Source organism: Hemicordylus capensis, chromosome 10, assembly GCF_027244095.1.
Source record: "Hemicordylus capensis ecotype Gifberg chromosome 10, rHemCap1.1.pri, whole genome shotgun sequence".
In the NCBI taxonomy this organism is placed as follows: domain Eukaryota; kingdom Metazoa; phylum Chordata; class Lepidosauria; order Squamata; family Cordylidae; genus Hemicordylus; species Hemicordylus capensis.
The window spans coordinates 13,968,957-13,991,114 of NC_069666.1; the positions used below are offsets into that span (position 1 = coordinate 13,968,957).

Consider the following 22,158-nt stretch of genomic DNA (forward strand, 5'->3'; position numbering starts at 1 on the left):
GAGGGGAACACTGGTACAAATTACAGATGTTCTACTTAACATCTGGCAGATGTTCTCATTAATGTAAGCAAGTAATAAGTTTATTGTTGTGACCACACAGCATAACACAAAAGAAGAAAATATAACATGCCGAAAAGTTACATCAGTTTGGTTGAACTGAAACCAAAGCTACATTTTAGAACATGTAAACTTCTTTCTAAGTCACCTTAAGTGGTGCAGCGGGGAAATGCTTGACTAACAAGCAGAAGGTTGCTGGTTTGAATCCTTGCTGGTACTATATTGGGCAGCAGCGATATAGGAAGATGCTGAAAGGCATCATCTCACACTGTGCAGGAGGAGGCAAAGGTAAACCCCTCCTGTATCCTACCAAAGAAAACCACAGGGCTCTGTGGGCACCAGGAGTCAAAATTGACTTGACGGCACACTCTAAATTTCTTTCTGAGTTTAAAAGAAAGCATAGTGCAGGTGGCCACTTGACAGCTGACATCTGGAATCACATCCACAACAAGATAGCTCAAACATTCTGCATCTGACCTCTTAAGTTTATCGATCATCAGTGTTTTCCCCTGATCACATCGTAAATAGGGCAATAAAGGACGTAGTGGATGATACCCTCCGGACAAAGGCGCTGTTCCACTAGGAGTTTGCGAAATCTCACTTCGAGATCTTCTGAGGGCATAGTCTGGAAACATAAAGTTATAAAAAGCCTTCCTCAGTGGTACACTGGTAATATTAACTAGATACTGTGAGCAATGGTCCCTCTAATTTTTTCCATCTCTGTGCAAAATGAGTTTTGTTCTGGGTGGCAGTATCAAGGTCGTGCGTGCATGTGTGCGTTGAGAATGGTGCCTTCCCGATTCAACCTCAGTGAAAACTAAAATTAACTGAGCGGACATAAAAAAACCAAACTTGAGAGTGTGCACATGTGCACGCCTTAGAGGGAACACTGACTGTGAGAGACATCTGTGTTTCTTAGAATGGCGGTACCAGGATGAGAACTCTGAAGACTACGTCAGTGGCGTCTCTACCGGCTTCCCATTCAAGGAGCCGATCTCTAATATTTTCTCTGCTCCAAGAATTAAATCCCCCCGACTTCCTTAATGTAGCTAACTTGATTTCCGTGCTCTTCTGACCTAGTTCTCAGCATGATGAAAAAATGACACAGTTCTTCAGCCATAATTTCAGTGAGGATAGATGGCGCCGAGCCGCTTTGAAGAATGCCTTTGCTTTGCTGGGGAAACAACGCTTTGAACAGTCTGCTGCCTTTTTCTTGTTAGCGGGCTCATTGAAGGATGCTATAGAGGTATTCACTAACAAGCATAATGTATAAGCTACTAACAGAAACCTATTCAGTGCACACACATACATTGCAGCTGGCAATCGTCAGCATTTTCTGCAGTTAAATCTTATATCTGTTTCCGAAAGAGCAGGAAATGTTATGATGTGTATAGGTGGAGAACTGGAGCCCCTGTGGGTGAGTGGGAGGTACCCGCAGACTCGGGGCGACCCGCAGATATGTTGGTGTTCAAAGAATATAAAGTGGGGGCAGGGGGGACACCCAAACTACCCCAAGGTAATTCAGTGGGGTGGAATGTTTGTGGACTCAGAGGGGAGTTGACAGACGAGCAGGTGGGCAAAGCTACTTATTCTGTAGTGAAGAGGAGGGAAGGAGGGCTTGAACAAAAAGACTGGGGAGTTTTTGAGCTTGAAGAATGCTCCCTCGAGACAGTCACAGCCCCTTCTGCTTCTGAGGGGGAAAGGTGTGTAAAACTGTTTTGTTTTCTCGCCAGCTATTCCACAGCTTTGTGTTTCTGAGGAGGAAGGGGTTTGAAAAGAAGCTGGGACTGAGCTCTAGTGTCTCCCCACCCCCCACAAAAAACCCAAGCAGACCAAATAAACATAAAGTTACAGCAGAGACTCCCGTCTGTCTTGCTGACTTTTTTGCCCAACAGGCTCAGGAGAGACATACTCACCAAGTATGTTCAGGTGGACCTTCTTACTCGTGGATTCGTTATCCACAGTTTTGTATATCTGCAGTCGGGAAATTGACACCTGACCTCGGCATATGCGAAAACGAAAAACACATCAACCTCATATATAGGTTGGGGGTGTCTGGAAATGACCGCGGAGATCATTTCAGCCTAACATTTTAGGAATTGGTGCCACAAAATGGCTCCCATCAAAACAACAACACACCCCATGATTTTTGGCTGATTTCCAGCCAGTGGAGGGGCGCAGTGCAATTTGTGGGGAGCAGCAGATGACGACAACACACACACCTGGCAATTTTTGGGCAATTTCCAGCCGGTTGAGGGGTGCAGTGTGACTTGCGGGGAGCAGCAGAGACAAAACAACAACAGACACCTCCCCCCCTCCGTGAAAATCAGCTGATTTACAGCCGTTTTAGGCCGGAAATGGCCAACTGAGATCCTAACCTCCACAATCCCATAGAGATCAAGGATCCAATATTTGCGGTTTCCATATCTGCGATACAGCCGTGGAATCGAACCCCCGTGAATATTGAGCTCCACCTGTACTCCAACATTTTTGTCGCAGGTCCATATTTGGATCCTGTGGATACCAGAGACACTCCGTTGTTTAAAATGGAGCTTGCAAAGGCTGTACCACAGTAACAGCCCACACATTTCTGAAGAAGTTGCCCTATAAAACTGACTAGTACCAGAGGCTGAATATGGCAGCAACAGCACTTGCAGATGTGTCCGTCCTTCTTGGGTAAAATTTGAAGGAGTTCCAAGATGGAGCTTTTGCCCCGAGTGCCCCAATCTAAATCAGACCATCCAAGAACATTTCTACTGACCTTAATTCTTCTCACTGGGCGGGAAACGATTTATTTTTACGTTTGGCTCTTCCTCCAAGGAGCCCAGAGCAGTTTATATACATGGTTATGTTTATCCTCACAACAACTCTGTGAGGTGGGTTAGGCTGAGAGAGAAGTGACTGGCCCAGAGTCACCCAGCTAGTATCATGGCTGAATGGAGATTTGAACTCAGGTCTCCCCGGTCCTAGTCCAACACTCTACCCACTACACCAGTTGCTGTTTGTTGTATCTCTTGGTTGCTGGTTCATAGACCATAACAAAGATTGTCTCTCTGTCGCTGCTGTTTGCACAGGTCGTCACTAGGTTTGAACAATGGCCTGTACAACGTCTTTTAAAAATACATTTAGAGAGCCTTGACTATGCTCTGTGTCATAGGTATGTCTTGAGAAAATGGAAGACATCCAGCTGGCAATGGTGATTGCTCGTTTATACGAATCGGAATTTGAGATTTCCTCCACCTATACAGCCATCCTTTATGAGAGGATTTTGGGCTGCGAGAAAGATGGAACTGGATTCAGCTGTCTTCGACTGCACCCAGATCCTTTCTTACGAAGCCTCGCCTACTGGGTGATGAAAGAATATACTAGAGCACTCGACACTTTATTGGAACAGACGCCAAAGGAAGACGATGAAAATCCAGGTAAATCCAGCTTTGGGAAAACTTTGATTGTTTTGGAAAAGGCTTGGAGGTGAAATTATTTCTTATTTGGGGTATTTATATTCCACAGTTATGACTTTAAAAGTCTTTGAGTTGACTTACACAACATTCCATAAAATTCAATAGAATACAATACTTAGAATTAAGGCATGTTTATATACACACACACACACACACACGGCAAGCTAAAATGGCAGCTAGCAACCAAGTAAAATCTATTAAAAATAAGAGAGAATAGTTTGTATATTGCCTGATACATTAAAGATAGCATGGTTGGTGCCAGGTAAAAATGCCTAGCAAGAGAGTCCCCCAGATTGGGTGCCATCACCCTGTGACAATTCCCAAGGGCCAGGGCATGCAGAGAAGGGCCTCTGGAGATTACCCTAATTGACAGACAGATTCATCGGTGGGAAAGGCGGTCCTCCGGATTATACAGACTAAAAACCAGTTTAAACTTCAGGCTACCAGGGCTCTGACAATGAGCTATGGACCCACCCCTTAGGGATGTATCTCACTCACCCCTAGTGGAGATTCATCCTACAGTTTGAAGAACACTGACTGAACGTGGAGAATTCAGTGTGTAGAGATTTGGCTTTTCCCTCCTCTTGCATGATGGGACACGGTATGCATGAACATGCACTGTGGGTTTCCCTGAATGAAGACAGTCCAGAGATAGAATGGGTGGCTGTCCAGTAGCCAAGTGAATATGGACAAAAAACTGACTTTGGTAGCAGGTGAGATGGGAATCCTTTGCCCGTCAGATGCAGAGACCTCACTTTCCCTCTCTCTCTCTCATGTCCTTTTTGTTAGCACCTTTTGTAAAGTAGTAAGTTCTAATTTTCTGAAGCAGTATTACAACTGTCCAGAGATGTGGGTAGCCTGGAAAAAATTTGAATTTGAAAATTTTCCCGATATCCCCCTCCCCTGGAAATCTTTTCCATACACATCTCCTCCTCATTTCCATAAAATTTGCATTAATCTTTTCCCCCTCAAAAGATTACAAATTTACCTGATAATAGTTGTTTTACCTATTTATGCAGTAAAAATATCAAAACTAGAACACCACCATATTAATTTCCCGTCACTGTACAGGAGAACCCCATTATTTTGTGGGGTTTCCATTCCATGGGAGTGGGGGGGGACAGATAGCGAATCCGCAAATAACAAGGCATTAGGGCTATGGGAATTGGAAGGTTAAGTTTCCAGACTGCTCAAAATGGCCAAATATTGGCCAAAACTCATGGGTTTTGCCCCCATTCCCCCCTCCAAATCACCCCCAAAAGTGCCCTACCATGCTGCAGAGTAGTCCAGAGGGCCAGAAATCAGCTGAATGTTGTGGTTTTTGTCCCGTAGTTTTCAACTAAATGAGCCATAAAATGGCTCCCAAACACAAAATGGTGGCCAAAAATGACCTCCAAGATCATTCTGGCCACCCCGACCAACGGATACGTGGGTTTAACTCTTCCCCTCTTCCTCCCCCCCACGTATACCAAGGTCAGGTGTTAATTACCTGACTGTGGATACACAAAATCGCGAGTGCTGGACCCCCGATTAATCAAAGGTTTTTCAAGTAGTCAAGGAGAAAAATCTTAGGAACATAGGAAGCTGCCATATACTGAATCAGACCATTGGTCTTTCTAGCTCAGTATTGTCTTCACAAACGGGCAGCAGCTTCTCCAAGGCTGCAGGCAGGAATCTCTCTCAGCCCTATTTTGGAGAAGCCAGGGAGGGAACTTGGAACCTTCTGCTCTTCCCAGAGCAGGCTCCATCCCCAGAGCAGCTCCATTCCCTGAGAAGGGAAATATCTTAGAGTGCTCACACTTCTAGTCTCCCTTTCATATGCAACCAGGGCGGACCCTGCTTAGCTAAGAGGACAAGTTATGCTTGCTACCATAAGACCTGCTTTAGAAAATAAAGCATGGGAGCATTTTCTGGACATTTCTGCACCCCACATCTCTGCAAGTGACTGTTGACCTGTCTTATTGAACATTTGCTTTCTCTAGTCATCATCAAGTCCTGCAATCCTATAGTGTTCAGTTTCTACAACTACCTTCGTACCCACCCCCTGCTCATGAGAAGAAATTTCTGCTCTCCTGAGGCACCTTCAGCCACCGTAGGTTTACAAGCGGAGAAAAGCTTTGTCGACCAAATCAATCTTATTGAGAGGAAGCTCTTTTTCACTACTGCAAATGCTCATTTTAAAGTGGGGTGTCCCGTGTTGGCACTTGAAGTCCTTTCCAAGCTTCCGAAAATAAGAAGCAAATCCAATATTTTTATCAAGAAAGAGGAAAAGAGCCCCAGTCTCACTATGCAGAATGGCGCGAAATTGGAGCCAAAGACATTAGGTGAAGGCAGCACTGTAGATTGGTCACAGCCATCAGTGACTCCGTCAGCCGTGACAAGCAATACAGAGTCCATAGCCTTAATTGACTGGAGTCAGCCAGCGATAACCTTTGAAGAAGAGCCGCTGAAACTTGACTGGGGTGAAGACATCAACGAAGAGGAAGAGGAGGACGGTTTGCTGATGAAGAGCTCCAAATTGGAACCGGAGAGTAAAAAGCAAGATGGGAAAAGCCCAGACGCTGACCAAGGGGAGGAAGTGGACCCAGAGGCAACGGAAGTCGATGTGATTGCCGAACAGCTGAAATTCAGGGCTTGCCTGAAAATCCTCATGACGGAACTCAGGACGTTGGCCACCGGTTACGAAGTTGACGGCGGGAAACTCCGCTTCCAGCTCTACAACTGGCTGGAGAAAGAAATCGCGGCCTTGCACGAGATCTGTAACCATGAGGCCCGCAGCAAGGACTACGCTCAGGCCGACAGCAAAATAAACGGGGACCTCCTGGGTCATGAGGAGGTGGTGGACAAGCCGGAGGTCGGCTCCTACGAGCGGCATCAGATCGAAAGGCGGAGGCTGCAGGCGAAGCGCGAGCATGCCGAGCGGCGGAAGTGGTGGCTGCAGCGGAACCAAGCTCTCCTCCGCGTCTTCCTCAGCTACTGCAGCCTTCATGGGGCCCAAGGCGGTGGTCTTGCGTCCGTCAGGATGGAGCTGAAATTTCTGCTGCAAGAATCGCAGCAGGTAAGGCAAGCTTTCCTTCTGAGTCTTTCTCTGCAGGCCTGCCTTCATAGAGGTTCTAGAGCCGAGTGGGCCACTCAAATGCCCATGTGGCCTGCAGCTGACCTTGACGGAAAATAAGGGGGCCTAAATAAAGTCTTAAAAGTCTGCTGCTCATGCACCTTTTAAACCATGCACCTTTTAAAAATATTGATTGATTGATTGATTGTTAAATTTATATACTGCCTTTCGTTAAAACAATCCCAAGGCAGTTTACAGCAAAATTTAAAAACAAGATTGTAAAAAAGACACAATTAAAATATTAAGCTAACAATATAAAACAAATCTGATTAAAAATTTAAAACACAAGCATAAAAGCAATACAGAGTACAAAGAGCAGCAGCAGAGACAATCATATAAAAGCCTGGGTAAATAGCCACAATTTAACTTGCTTTATGAAAGCTGTGATGGAGACTGAGGAGCGAATAGCCACCGGGAGAGCATTCCAGAGTCTGGGGGCAACAACAGAGAAGGCCCTGTCCTGCGTGCACGACAGCCGAGCCTCCCTCATTGTTGGCACCCAGAGCAGAGCCCCCAACTTGACGGCACTTAATCAATCAATCAATACACACACACGTGTGTGTGTGAGGTTCTAATCCAGCAATTTTTACTGCCAGGTCCATGTTCCTTGGGTATTAATATAACTCAAGAGACAACTCTTCTATTAAGAGCCTGACTTACTCATAGGTTCTTAATAAAGCTTATAAAAGGCATAGCAAGCACAAAACATCAAAACAATTGATGACACAGGGCATTACGTGACATATAATTATAAGGAGCTTAGTCTCCATTCAAGATCTTACCTACAACATACCCTCCCAAGCTGTGAATTGGGGCTTTTGTCAAGACTGAAGTGTTGGGAAGGGCTGGCCCCAACCACAGTTCGCATTTCACTTAATGGGCTGTCCCCATGTTTTGATGATTGCTTGTGTACTCTAGTATGGTAGGCTAAGTCATTTTGACTCTTGGTTTTTTTTTAAACCCAAAGGTGGGAAGAAAAATTGTGCATATCAGTGGGTTTAGGGCTGAAGTATTGGACCTGGATACCAAATATGAAACCAGAGAGTCATGAACTGTACAAGAGATTTTCTTCCCCATTGTAGATAAGAATATAAACGCCAGGAGCAACTGCACTGCGTGTTTGAGCTGCCATTTGTGTGTGAATGCAGCGCTCAGTAATTCTGTGATCACTGTTCCGATGTTGGTTTGTTTCCCCAGGAAACGACAGTCAAGCAGCTCCAGTCCCCGCTCCCGCTGCCCACCACGCTGCCGTTGCTCTCGGCAAGCATTGCTTCCACCAAAACCGTGATAGCCAATCCTGTGCTGTATTTAAACAACCACATCCACGATATCCTTCACACGATTGTGCAGATGAAAACACCGCCGCATCCGAATGTTGAAGATGTCAAGGTAATGCGATGACCTCTCAGCGAGACGATCTCCCAAAATGGAAGTGAGAGATGGTCTGCGCGTCGGTAACCCAAGAAACCTAGCCACACAGGAAGCGGCCTCATGCTGAGTCAGACACTTGGTCCTTCCAGCTCAGTATTGTCCACACTGGCTGGCAGCAGCTCACTACAGTTTCAGGCAGGAGTCTTTCCCAGCCCCACCTGAAGATGATGGCCAGGGATTGAACCTGGGACCTTCTGCATGCAAAGCAGATGCTCTTCCACTGAGATGTGGTCCTATCCCATCCTAGCCTTTGGGCCATGGATGACATGGAATGATGTTAGGAACTGCCATATACCAAGTCAGACCATTGGTCCATCTAGCTCAGTACTGTCTACACCAGGGATTCTCAGCGTTGGGTCCCCAGATGTTATTGGACTTCAACTCCTATAATCCCTAGCCCCAGTGGCCTTTGGTTAGGGATTATGGGAGTTGAAGTCCAGTAACATCTGGGGACCCAATGCTGAGAATCCCTAGTCTACACTGACTGGCAGCAGCTCTCCAGGGCGTCAAGCAGGAGTCTCTCCCAGCCCTATCTGGAGATGTCAGAGATTGAACCAGGGACCTTCTGCATGCAAAGCAGATGCTCTGCCACTGAGCTCCAGCCCCATCCCCAGTGTATATGAGGCTCTGATTGTGTGGATGGCTTAGGAACCTGAGACCTTTGGCAGGCATTAATGTTTCTCCACACACGCCTCAGTGAACCCACCCACAAAACCTAGGTTCTGTACATGGCCAGTATGATCAGGCAGTCAAATCTGATGGGACATATGGCACTGATCAAGTGGTGGAAAATCATAGGAACATAGGAAGCTGCCTTATACTGAGTCAGACCATTTGTCCATCTAGCTCAGTATTGTCTACACAGACTGGCAGCAGCTTCTCCAAGATTGCAGGCAGGAATCTCTCTCAGACCTTTCTTGGAGATGCCAGGGAGGGAACTTGGAACCTTCTGCCTGCAAGCATGCAGGTGCTCTTCCCAGAGCGGCCCCATCCCCTAAGGGGAATATTCTACAGTAGTCACATGTAGTTTCCCATTCAAATGCAAACCAGGGCAGACCCTGCTTAGCAAAGGGGACAATGCATACTTGCTGCCATAAGACTAGCCCTCCCTTTTGTTTTATTCTTAAATAGCAAAACTAAGGTTGTGAACGAGTGCGAACAAAATGCTTGAACGGGTTTAAGTAGCATTTTCTGTTACAGACCATTTACCTCCCACTCCCGTAAACAGTACTTTTGCACTGAAATAAAATTTGGCACAGCACTCCTTTGCACCAGTGCATAGTCCTAAAATCAGATTTTTTTAAAAATTGCTTTTCTTTAGGTGCATACTCTTTATTCATTGGCCGCTTCCCTCTCTGCATCTATATACCAAGCACTGTGTGACAGCCACAGCTATAGGTAAGTTACTTATGCCACCCCTGCCCCCCATATCATGTGACAAATCTAGCTTGGTCTCCTTTTATGACTGAAGACATAGTTCATTAGACACCTCTAACTGTTATTGATTCTAGTGATAAAAGAGTTAAGCATGTTCTAACTCTCTCACTGAAATCAATAGAACTGGGTATGTTTGCTTTCTTGTCCATAATATTTTAGTATTAGAGTTGTATATGTGTAAAAAGTTAATTACACACTGTGTATCTCTGAGTAAGAATGTGCACAACCATTTTTCATTTTATCCAGTTAAGAAAAAAGAACATGATTACTGTACTGTTGTTTTATCCAAGTGGCATCTTTACTTTTGCACAAGATCTTAAGCTGTAAATTCACAATAACTCTCTTGGATATGTAATCTCACATTAAGAAAAAACATCATGTGTATTTTAGCATTCAGACAGAAACCAACCAGTTTACGGGAATGGTTTATCAAGGACTCCTGTTGAGTGACCGTCGCCGACTGAGGACAGAAAGCATTGAAGAGCACGCAACTCCAAATTCGCTGCCTGCCCAGTGGCCTGGTAAGAAAAGTTATTTATCCTAAACATATCTCAGCTGTACGCTTGCAAGTGCCTTGCAGTTGCAGAGGCTCAACTGAAACATCTTGCGAAGGTTAATGAGGGTTAGTCATGATGTCTGCATTGATCATGTATTGACCACAAGACCACGAGAGCCGGTCTTGTGGTAGCAAGCATGATTTGTCCCCGTTGCTAAGCAGGGTCCACCCTGGTTGCATATCAGTGGGAGAGGAGAGCTGGTCTTGTGGTAGCAAGCATGACTTGCACACTTAGCTAAGCAGGGTCTGCCCTGGTTGCATATCAATGGGAGACTTGGTGTGTGAGCACTGCAAGATATTCCTCTTAAGGGATGGAGCCACTCTGGGAGGTGTAGAAGGTTCCAAGTTCCCTCCCTGGGTTCTCCAAGATAGTGCTGCGAGAGACTCCTGCCTGCAACCTTGGCGAAGCCGCTGCCAGTCTGTGTAGACAACACTCAGCTAGATGGACCTATGGTCTGACTCAGTATGTGGCAGCTTTCTATGTTCCTATTAAATGTGTGAGCACTGTAAAACATTCCCCTTAGAGCATCTGCAGATGGTTCCAAGTTCCCTCCTTGGCATCTCCAAGATAGGGCTGGGAGAGACCTTGGAGAAGGCAACCTTGGAGAAGGCAACCACTGCCAGTCTGTGTAGACAATATTGAGCTAGATAAGGCCTGCTCAACCTAGCCCCCCCGCCCCGCTGTTTTTGGACTGCAACTCCCATAATCCCCAGCCACAGTGGCCAATCGCCCGGGATTATGGGAGTTGTAGGCCAACATCTGCAGAGGGCCAAAGCTTAGCAGCCCTGAGCTAGATGGACCAACCATTTGACTTGGTATATCACAGCTTCCTATGTTCCACCATTGTTCGTAATCGACTAGCAAACCAGAATTGGAAATGGTGGCTTGTAGTGGGTTTGCCAACCCATGAATAGCTGTGGCCGTTGCTCAGTTTATAGAGGCTGCTGCATGATAGAGATGAGAGGGAACTTAGGATGCTGAGTTCCAAGTAGATGGGAAATGAAAGTAGACAAGCACCCACAAGCCCCAGGAGCAGTTCACGTGATCTACCCTAATTCAGGAGCTCTGCAGGCTCCTGGTTTTCGATTGTGGGCCAGTTAAAAATAAGCTCGGAGGCAGAGAGCTTGATCGTGAGTGAAGCCCCAGCTGGATAGGACTGTTTTTCTTCCTGGGGATGGAATCTGGGGAAGGTGCACTCGGGGCTTGGCTCATGATCAGGCTCTCTGCCTCTGGCCTTGTTTTTAACAGGCATATGATTGTGCTAAGTAGATGCTCTTCCACTGATCTGCAGCCCCATTCAAAAGTACTTAATGTTGATTTGCTGGCAGTCTTTGTGTATAAAATGTATAATGAACATGAAAGAGGCAGTCTGCTCATCAGCATTCCCTCCCCCCCGCCCCATGTCTCCGCAGGCGTGAGTTCGCTCATAAACCTCTTAAATACAGCCCAGGATGAGGACCAGCCGAAGCTGAACGTCCTGCTGTGTGAAGCTGTCGTGGCCGTCTACCTAAGCCTGCTGGTCCACGCCCTGGCGACTAACTCCTGCAATGAATTGTTTCGGCTCGCAGCACATCCCTTGAACAATAGGATGTGGGCTGCGGTCTTTGGAGGAGGAGTGAAGCTCGTCATCAAACCCAGAAAACTGTCAGAAAATATTCCAGGTAATCTATCTCTTAATAGGCGCCCCTCCTCTCCCCAATCCCATCTGCAAGGAACGGCTCTGTTCTCTAACTTGTTGGGAACAGAGCATAGGATAGCATAGGCAGATCAGAAGTACCGTTCTGGTGTGATGTGTGGTAGCGTAACATGTGGGTTTGCTGGGGAAAGGTTTTCTGGATCCCCTGGGAGATTAGGGGGGGAAATAGGGCTAGTAGAAGTTGTAATGTTAGTCATAATCCTGCGCCCAAGAAGCCTTTGAATGATACGGCTGGAATGGAATTTTGTCTGGGTTAGGGTTGAGTCCTCTTGGGTTGTTTTGAGCTGGGTTCGTGCAGCAAAAGTAGGTGAATGATAGCAGTAATTATAGTAATTAGTAGGTGAATTATAGCAGTGCAATTACAAGTGGTGGCAGGAAATGAGAGGGGGGAAACAAGGTTAGGGTTACTCGGCCCCCTCAGATTCATCCAACTAGGCTGGTATCTATTTATGGAACAGTTCATAAGAATAGCCCTGCTGGATCAGGCCCAAGGCCTGACTGGTCCAAGATCCTGTTCTCCACAGTGGCCCACCAGGTGCCTCTGAGAGCCCGCAGGCAAGAGGTGAGGGCATGCCCCCTCTCCTGCTGTTGCTCCCCTCCAACTGGTCTTTAGGAGCATCCTGTCTCTGAACCTGGAAGTGGCCTATAGCCATCCTTACTCTAGTAGCCACTGAGAGTCTCCATGAATTTGTCCAATCCCCTTTTAAAGCCATCCAGGCTAGTGGCCACCACCATACCCCGTGGCAGAGAATTCCATAGATTAATCATGTGCTGTGTCAAAAAGTACTTCCTTTTGTCAGTCCAAAGTTTCCTGGCCTTCGGTTTCATGGGATGACCCCAGGTTCTAGTGTTGTGAGAGAGGGAGAACCATTTCTCTCTGTCCACTCTCTCTGCACCATGCCTAATTCTATAGACCTCTTATCGTGTCCCCTTTTTTTCTGAACTAAAAAGCCCCGAATGTAATAGCCTTGCCTCATGAGGGAAGTATTGTAGGCCCCTGATCATCTTGGTTGTCCTCCTCTTCACGTTTTCCAGCTCCATACTGTCCTCCTTGAGATACGATGAGCAGAACTGTACATATCACTCCAATTGTGGCCATACAATAGATTTGTATAACGGCATTATAATATTAGCATTAAGAGATCTGTGATGACAGTGACCCCTCAGAATGACTTAAAGCAATGCCCGATGAAATGCTAGAAGTCTGAGGAGAAGCTAAGTAACAAATTCAAGAAAGGCCGGGCTTTCAGTGGTGCCCACCTACACCAGCCTGACTCCCCCTGCTAACTGAGCAGAGAGACACCTTTTTAAAGTGGTGATTTTCTTATATTTAGCAAGGGGGAGAGCAACTGGCCCTATCCATCCCCAGCACAGCATCCCTCCAGTGGCTGTTGCTGGTATCTGCCTTCTGTTTCTTTTTAGATTGTGAGCCCTTTGGGGACAGGAGACTGTCGTAGTTATGTATTAGGTATTATTTCTTTTTATTTTTCTGTGTAAACCCTTTTTGTAGTAGCAGTAGATGATTGACAGAAGCCAAACTAATTCTGCAAAACAGTCAGACAGACGTGACTTTGCTTGGCTTACATAATTTTAACATTCTTGGTGCTGAGTCTTCTAGTGCTTGGTAAGAACTACCCCGGTTTATATGGTATTTCAGAATACAGTTCCAATTTATTTACTGCCTGATCCTCAGCTGTCACAGACAATGCAGTAATCAGCCTTCTGTTCAATTCAGACAAACCACAGTGCTTAGCCACCAACACAGAGAATGTGACACCTTTAGAAAATCCAGAGTCATTGCATCAAATTACATTCTGGAATAGCAATGATATTTCTCCTGACTGTGACACAGAGCGTTTAAGCCAGAGGGATGGTGAGAAACCTGTGTGCTGATTGCTGTGTGTTTACCTTCCTTTCAGAAGGTATTCAGAACTGGGTACCTGGCATGGGTTTTTACCTGTCTTAATTGCTTTTGGATTACACTCTAATTTTTTTCATTGTCTTGTCTTTATAACTGAAGATTTGAATGTAATTTACTTGCAATGGAGAAAATCTCTGTATTCAGATTTTTTTTTTTAAGTTGGTTTATTTTTTTATGTCTTCACTTTATATCCCGCTCTTCCTCAGAGAAGCCCAGAGCAGTTAAACATGATTATTTATATCCTCAAACCACCCCTGTGAGGTAGGTTAGGCTGAGAGAGAAGTGACCGGCCCAGTGTCATCCAGTGAGTTTCATGGCTGAATAGGGATGTGAACTCTGGTCTCCCCGGTCCTAGTCCAGCGCTTTAACCACTACACCACACTGGCTGTGGCTTGTAACTTATTCTCTCCAAATTTTTGAATGTTGCTAAGCTTAATTGATGGTTTGATGATTAATAGTCATTTATGTTGTACCTGGGGTGATTCTTGTCTACAGAATTTGACCCAGGTCAATAGACCTAGTGAAGACACCATGCTGCTGATCTTTTAGCATAGCTAAGAAATTAGGAGCTGGTCAGAGGTCTTACATAGGAAGCTGCCATATACTGAGTCAGGCCACTGGTCCATCTAGTTCACTATTGTCTACACAGAATGGCAGCGGCTTCTCCACGGTTGCCGGCAAGCAGGCAGGTGCTCTTCACTTCCCAGAGTGGCCCCATCCTCTAAGAGGAAGATCTTACAGTGCTCATTCGTGTCGTCTCCCATTCAGATGCAAGGGTCCAGAGTGGACTTTGCTTAGCCAAGGGGACAATTGGTGCTTGCTGCGACCACAAGACCAGCTCCCCTGCCCTTCTCTCTGAGTTGTCCTGGGAGCCTCCTGAGACTTCAGTGTTGTCTGCAGGCTTTGTGGCTTTTTCTCATCACCGGCGCAGCATTTAAATAAGCCTCCCGCCCCCTGCATGGCTCTGTACATCCCATGAGATATCCCAAGATCCTTCAGCTTTCCGCTTGGGTCTTCTCTTGACTTACCGAGCACCCGTTCAGTTCAGCACCCCCTGCTGCCACCCCCACTCCCCATGAAGTCGTCATTGCCCACAGCCACACCTGGGCTGGCCCCAGAGCTGCTGAGGCCGTCGCGGGAACCCGACACGGGCTTATCTTGAACCCAGCAAATTCCAGTTTGTTCTAAATACCATTTATAAGAAAGCCCCAGTTTCAACAAGCCTCTGCCTTGTTTATAAGTGGCGGGGGGGGGGGGCGGATTTGGACATCCCACCTGATTTGGACATCCCACCTGATCCTAGCTTGTTCTAATTCATTGAACACCGAATAAACAACGTAAAAGATCTGAAATATAGTACATAAAATGACAGATCCTAATAATGTAACCCAAACCAACAAAAACCACTAAATATATAAATTTAAATTATATTGAAAGTGAAACAATCAAATATATATGGTGATCTGGATGAATAAAATGTAATAACCAAACATCTACAGCACTAAATACATAGGAACAATAGAGCAGTGTAACATCATGAACTATGAAAACACAACAGCTTTCTGGTAATGTTCGCTGTTGCGATGTGTTTTTTCAGGTGTCCAAAAAAGTTCAGTTGTTCTTCGATAAATATCAGTCATGTTGTCTTTCTGTTCTTGTATTGAATGATTAGTCCTTCTCTAGGAATATGTCCATTCTAAAAAATACCCATGATCACCAGTGGTTCTAAACCATTACCAGAACTTGAAATTTTTCTCCCCTTCTGTTCAAACGGAAGTGGGGAAGCATGGAAGACTCATGATTGTCATGCCAAGTCGAGGTTTGGTGTGACTTCTCAGCAGAAGATTTGCACGTCTCTCTGAACATTTTGGCTATAACTTCTTAAAAATATATACATTGAGCCACCTTGCTGGGATCATAAATAACTACAAAGACAAGCTTCAGAGTCAATTTTCACTATGGCTTCTTTCCTTCTAATGAAGAAAAATTTCTTTAAATCTATTAGCTGATCCAGTTTCTGATGATACAAAGGACGTTAATGAAGGTTTGTAACGATGTGCACTGTAGTGAGAAGTTTCTTGTGTTTAGCAACAGGGAAATCAATCAGTTTGGCCCGTCAAGTGATAGCCTGTTATGCCTCTGTGATCAAATATTGTCAAATATTCTATGAAGCCAAGAATGTCCTTGATGGCGAACAGCATGGTCACACGTCTTCTATTGTAACGCCCAGTATCTCTGAACAGCAGTATGGTATTTGGAAAGTTCGCAGTATTGATTCAAAGAGGACCAGTAGACTTCTTTATAAAGCTCCTGAAATGGACAAGACTCTAGATCCCTGAGGCATTGGTTTAACTGCTTACGTTACTTCATTCATGCATGAATGCATACATACATACATGCATACAGGTGGATCTCAGTATCTGCAGGGGTTCTGCTCTCCGCTACTACTGCGGATAACGATTCCAACGCATTATGTCAATGGAGATGGCAGGGTTAGATTCCTGGAGGCTGGGAAACCATGGCAAAAATGGGAAGGGAACGTCAAGTAAATTGCCCTACCATGCTTCGCAGGCCTCTAGCAGTTCAGCAATGCCCCCCAGAAGTCCAAATTGTTGCATTATTCCACAATTTTTCAGGGGGTGGGGAGAGGATGTTTTGTTTTGTTTTTACTAAATGAGCCACGAATGGCTCCCTTTTACAAAATGGTGGCTGGATTTCCAGTCATCCCTCCTGACCTGCGGCTACACGAATTTAACCCTCTTTTTTTGGCCTCCCCCCACCACATATGCCGAGGGCAGGTGTTAGATACCCGACCGCAGATACATGAACCCGCAGATAGCAAATCAGCAGATAATGAGGTTTGCCTGTACATAAATACATACACACATTAATATCCTGCTCTTCCTCCAAGGAGTTCAGAGCAGTGTACACGCTTGTGTTTATCTTTGCAACAACCCTGTGAGGTAGGTTAGGCTGAGAGAAACGTGACTGGCCCAGAGTCACCCAGTGAGATTCATGGCTGATCAGGGAATTGAGCTCGGGTCTCCCCGGTCCTCGTCAAACACTCTACATCACTGTACTTATTTTCCTCTCACTTCATATTTTCATATATGAAAACTGTTCAAGCTCACACTGAGGTTCCAGCATAAAAGCCAAGAAACCCTGTTACCATTTTTTCCCCAAATAGAAGGGGACTCTGAATTTAATTTGATGCTTTAAAAGATAGAGGTTAAATACAAGTTATAGCTGCATTTACCCCAAAGAAAGGACTTGAATTCAACTATGCTGGTCTCTGGCTGTAATAAAGGTTGGTTGGTTGGTTGATTGATTGATTAATTGACTTGAATTCAAGATGACCCCATTATATTTAACAGGAAAGGACTGGGGGGAAACATCTTGGATTTGTGTTACTTTGTTAAGACTTACTAACCTGACAATGCTAACACGTTAAAAACAAAACAAAAAAACTTTGTGTTGGAATAAAATTTCAAAATAACAGTTGTTTTTTGTCATTAGAATCAATGTCTAACCTATGAAACATGAAAACTTTGTCCATATTTTTCTACTAAACTTGATATTCGACAAACGCTTGACTGGTATTTGACAATGTTTGACAATATTAGACAAGTCAAGATGGCTGAATATTTTTATTCTGTAGATCCCCACCCGCACTTGTGTGAGAGATAAGATCTGTACTTGTAAATTTAAGCACGCTTCTTACAAAGTAAGTGTAATCTTCAGTACTGCCTAGCCAAACACATTTTTAAAAATGAAAAAATCCATCTTGATGTACATATTGTTGACATTTAACAAGCACGCAAGTGTCGCAGTAACGGTCTTAATTCAAGCATTCTTAAAAGGCTATGTTGTAGCATAACACAATTCTAAAACTTAGAAGATTTATCTGATGCAACTTCTTAAACCATCGCCACTCTTACGGTTGCACGTGAAGTAACTTTTCTCCTCCCAAAGGATCTGTCTGAAGATTACAGTTCTCTCTATTTAAGGTATGAACCTTAAGATTAGCACCAAATAGCACTGTGTGTGATGTTTCCAATCTAACCACTTTTGTTGTCCTTGCACTTTTGATCATGTTTAAATTTACACAGAGAATCCTGGATACGATTTAAGCGTCCGTTTGTAACTACAAACATAGCTATCTAAAATCTCTGTGTTCAGCACCTCCAGTTCCCTCAGAAGAAATGGATAAACATCGTCGTAGATTCAACATGAGGATGCTAGTGCCAGGGAGACCTGTTAAAGACAGTGTGGTCCCTCCACCTGTACCTGCAGAAAGACCATCCTACAAAGAAAAATTTGTTCCTCCGGAACTCAGCATGTTGGACTATTTTGTGGCAAAGGTAACTCACTTTGTGTATTATTAAAATGTCTGGTTTGTGATTCCCTTGTTTTTACCAGCTACTACTTAGCTGATGGTGGGACACCACCACTCAAAATTGTAATTCATATTTAAAAGGAGGCAGTGTTTCAGATATGGTACCCTTCCAGTGTGAATAGTTAAATCCAAATGTCGGGGTTTGGGGGAGGGAAAGAGAGATAATTATGTAACATAGCCCTTCAAATTTGATAATATTGGGGTTATATGAACATATCCCTTCTAATTTGATATTTCAACCATTTCAAATTCTGATAATGGCCAGAATCTAAAGAGCTACTTTCGAATCTTGGATTGCAGGATGTGTGCAAACCATAGTTTGCCCAAAATAGTAAACTATGGTTTGTCTCAAACCCGGAAAGGAGGGAGCTCATGAGCCCAGGCTCAGCCATGGAATGCCAAACTCTAGTTTGATGTTGCATCTGAATCGCCCTACTATCCTGAAACTAGATGCAGAGATGTCTAGTGATGGAGAGGAAGATATGATACCCCTCCTTGCAGGTGTGCAGTATGTAGGATTGTGGTCCTGTATTAAGATGCTGTTTCCTATTATGTTTGTTAAGCTAACCCTTGTAAGACTACAATTTGAGGGGTGGGGAGTACAGGATCAGGGAGACCTAGCTTGGCAGCAATGTATGTTGAAAGAGGCCTAGGCTTCTTAGTCGGTCACAAGTTGAACATGAGCCAGCAGTGTGATGCAGCTGCTAAAAAAGCGAATGCAATCTTAGGCTGCATTAACAGAGGCAGAGAAGTATACCTCTATACTTTTTTCAGAGACGTCTGGAACGCAGCATGAATGTTGAATACATATGCAATACTTATAGAACGCTGTTAGGAACGCTGTAACAATTTCCAGGATTGGACTAGGAGGCCGCCAAGACCCCTTCCAACCCTTAGCGTCCCATAATCCTACGACTGACACATCATGGAAAAATGACTGACTAACCTCTGTCTTTCATTTGCAGCCTTTCCTTCCTCTGTCAGACAGCGGTGTGATCTACGATTCCGATGAAAGCATTCATAGTGAAGATGAGGACGACGACGATGCTTTCCTTTCCGATATCCAGATCCTGCAGCATAAAGATGCCAACTCTTACAGGTGGCTGGCCGAAGCAACCGAGCTGAAGCGGAGAGCTGTGCAAGGCTCCCAGCTTTTCCTCTGATGGGAGCAAGAGTCCTTGGGATCCTGTTTAGTGTGTTTTCAAGCTCTATTTTAAAGCAATCAGTGAGCCAGTTTGGACAATACTCCCCGCACCCCCTCGCGTATCATCCCACATGATCAAAAAGAAGAGGTGAAGAGGAGCTGGGAAGCCCTCAGCTCTTGCCTGTGGGCTTTGCAGTGTCATCTGGTGGGCCACTGTCTGAAACTGGATGCTGGACTAGATGGGCCTTGAGTTGATCCAGCTGGGCTGTTCTTATGTTCTCAAGAGGAAACCAACCAAAAGCTTGCCCATCCTGATGTCTTTCCTTGGTCTCCTCCTGACATTTTCCTTCGTCGCACGGGAAGGTAGTTCATCCAAACTACTGCTCTACATGCAATTGAAATACTAGTATTTGAGTCACATGTACAGCAGCTATGGGCAAGTGTCTCCCCCCCCCCGCCCCCCGCCCGCATGACATTGTCATCAGGACGGGCATATTCCTAGACAGTTTTGGAGGGGAAAGTATTATCCACACCAGCCTAATATTTATTTATTAATAAGTACATAAGAACAGTCCTGCAGGATTAGGCCCAAGGCCTATCTAGTCCAGCATCCTGTTTCCTACAGCGGCCCACCAGATGCCTCTGGGAAGCTCACAGGCAAGAGCTGAGGGCATGCCCCATCTGCTGCTGTTGCTCCCCTGCAACTGGTATTCAGAGGCATCCTGCCTCTGAACCTGGAGGTAGCCTATAGCCGTCAAATCTTGTAGCCAATAAGAACTTGTATATCTCATCTTTCTTCTGTCACGGAACTTGGTGTATACAGGTGTCTAGGTAGTCTCTCATCCGACACTGAACGGAACCTAACCTGTTTAGCTTCAGCAAGGTTGCTCCCGCTTGTGTCTTGAACCCATCTCATGCCTTTGCCAGTTGTGAAATTACAAATGCATTTGCCTTGGTCATGTGGATGCTTGCTCAGAAGCAAGTCCAGCTGAGTTCAATGGGACATTCCTATTTCCTGAGGGAAGTGTGCTTGGTAAGCCTCTGCATGCTTACTTGAGAGTAAAGCCACTGAATACAGGAATTTCTGAGTAACTATCCATAAGGTTGGGCATTAAACATTACTGGAAGCGTGCATGAGGTGGCCCAAAGGTAGAATTACACATCAGATGCCAGTAATCTCCTTTGACTAATAATTCTAATTATATGGTTCTGTCAGGTTTTCTATCTTGGATTTTTAAAATAAAAAAATGAATTGATGAAATGTAGTGAAGGGGGAATACTGCTTGATGCTTTTTTAAAAACCACACTAAACGTTTTACTTTGTTTGAATGATAAACCCTCCAGTCGTGAAATGCAGAATGCCAGTATGTAAGCATTTAGCTCTTCCCCTTAAATTCTGTTCGTTTGCTTTATTGTTTTTATTTTTTAGTAGGCATTCCTTTATCTTAAAAATGTGTTTGCTTTTCATTGTAGAACATTGAAATTACTCTCTTTTTTGCAGCTGGGCGCTAATCCATTTGGCAATGGTGAAACTAGCTCTGCACAATATAAAGACCTTCTTCCCCATTACTGGTTTAGAAATAGCTGGTGAGTTGTCCTACACTGTGTTTAATTTTTCTGCTTCAAGGGGCAGACCATGAGAATCAGTTGTGCAGTGTGGTCCTTAGCAGTTTTACTCAGAAATAAATCCCACAGATTTATGTCGCACATAGACTACATGTGTGCACTGCAAGATATTCCCCTTAAGAGATGGGGCTGTAGCTCAGAGGGAGAGCATCTTCCTGCCTGCAGGCAAAGGTCCTAGGTTCCCTCCCTGGCAGCATCTCCAAGATAGAGCTGAGAGAGACTCCTGCCTGCAACCTGGGAGAAGCCGCTGCCAGTCTGGGTAGATAATACTGAGCTAGATGGACCAAGGGTCTGACTTGGTAGCAGGCAGCTTCCTTTGTTCCTACTTGCGATCTGGTGGTTTGGGGCTGAAAGTGAGAGATAACGTTTTCATTTTGTTCTCAGAACTGTTTTCATTTTATTTACAAAGCTAAGCCTTGCACTTATTGAAAGTGGAGAAAGGTGGGGGCAAGGTTGCCGGCAGCCTCCCCGTCTCTCCTCGTGCTCCCTGCGAACTTCGCGAGGAGAGGTGCTCCGTGCAAAGTTTGCTAAGGTCAGATCAGCCCCAAAGAGTTGTTCCGATGGTGGCAGTGACGGGGAGCATCTTGCCACCCGGCTGGCTCCCCAATAATCTTCCACCCAAGGCAACTGCCTCGCCTCGCCTCGCCTCATGAAAAGGCCGCCCTTAACCAGAAGGCTTCCCATCCCCCTGTTTGCTCCTCTGCAGATTGCTAACTCCCCAGCCACTGAGCATCTGTGCCATCACACTAGCTTAGCAAAACAGAGGCTTCGCTGCCACAGATCTAATATGGTATCGATTTCCATCGTAAGAACTCCCCAAATACCGTTGTTCTGCTGCAGAGGGATTGATTGCTGGTGTGTTGACTGCTGTCAGCACACACAGTTTGAGTGGTGAGAAGTGACTGAACTTCTTCTATTGCTGTTTAGAACTTCCAGTCACGTCACCACTGGGAATTGCTGTGATAAAAAGTCTGGAAAACTGGGAGCAGATTCTACAGGAAAGAATGGACCAGTTTGAGGGCCCGCCACCCAATTACATCAACACCTATTTCCCCGAATCAGGAATGGGACCTGGAGCAGCCGCTGCCCGGATAAAAGCCATGGTTGACCCGGAAAACACGCCGTTCAAGTAGGAGATGTGTTTTAATGGGTTGGGGGGGCGGGATTTTTAAGTGAACAAATTTGGCCAACCATTATGATGATCTGGATTTGCACAGCTGCTGCATTTGCAAAAATGCAAAAGAATTAACTACTTAATTAGCACGGTCTTTGTTTTTCTTATTCACTGTTACCTTTTAAAAAAAAAATTTAACAGCT

At 45.1% G+C, this 22,158-nt stretch overlaps 1 protein-coding gene across 3 annotated transcripts in view; it reads left to right on the top strand.

Annotated features, from left to right (window-relative positions):
- The window catches only part of DMXL2 (Dmx like 2), a 92,510-nt gene that overhangs the window by 47,859 nt on the left and 22,493 nt on the right, over window positions 1-22,158 (top strand). For all 3 annotated transcript variants that reach the window (XM_053271982.1, XM_053271984.1, XM_053271983.1), the window contains exons 22-32: window positions 1,138-1,303; window positions 3,215-3,479; window positions 5,501-6,576; window positions 7,831-8,022; window positions 9,386-9,462; window positions 9,892-10,022; window positions 11,471-11,719; window positions 17,855-18,036; window positions 19,037-19,170; window positions 20,717-20,802; window positions 21,769-21,970. In XM_053271982.1, the coding sequence (XP_053127957.1) occupies window positions 1,138-1,303; window positions 3,215-3,479; window positions 5,501-6,576; window positions 7,831-8,022; window positions 9,386-9,462; window positions 9,892-10,022; window positions 11,471-11,719; window positions 17,855-18,036; window positions 19,037-19,170; window positions 20,717-20,802; window positions 21,769-21,970 (2,760 nt within the window). The remainder of the gene's footprint in view (window positions 1-1,137; window positions 1,304-3,214; window positions 3,480-5,500; window positions 6,577-7,830; window positions 8,023-9,385; window positions 9,463-9,891; window positions 10,023-11,470; window positions 11,720-17,854; window positions 18,037-19,036; window positions 19,171-20,716; window positions 20,803-21,768; window positions 21,971-22,158) is intronic.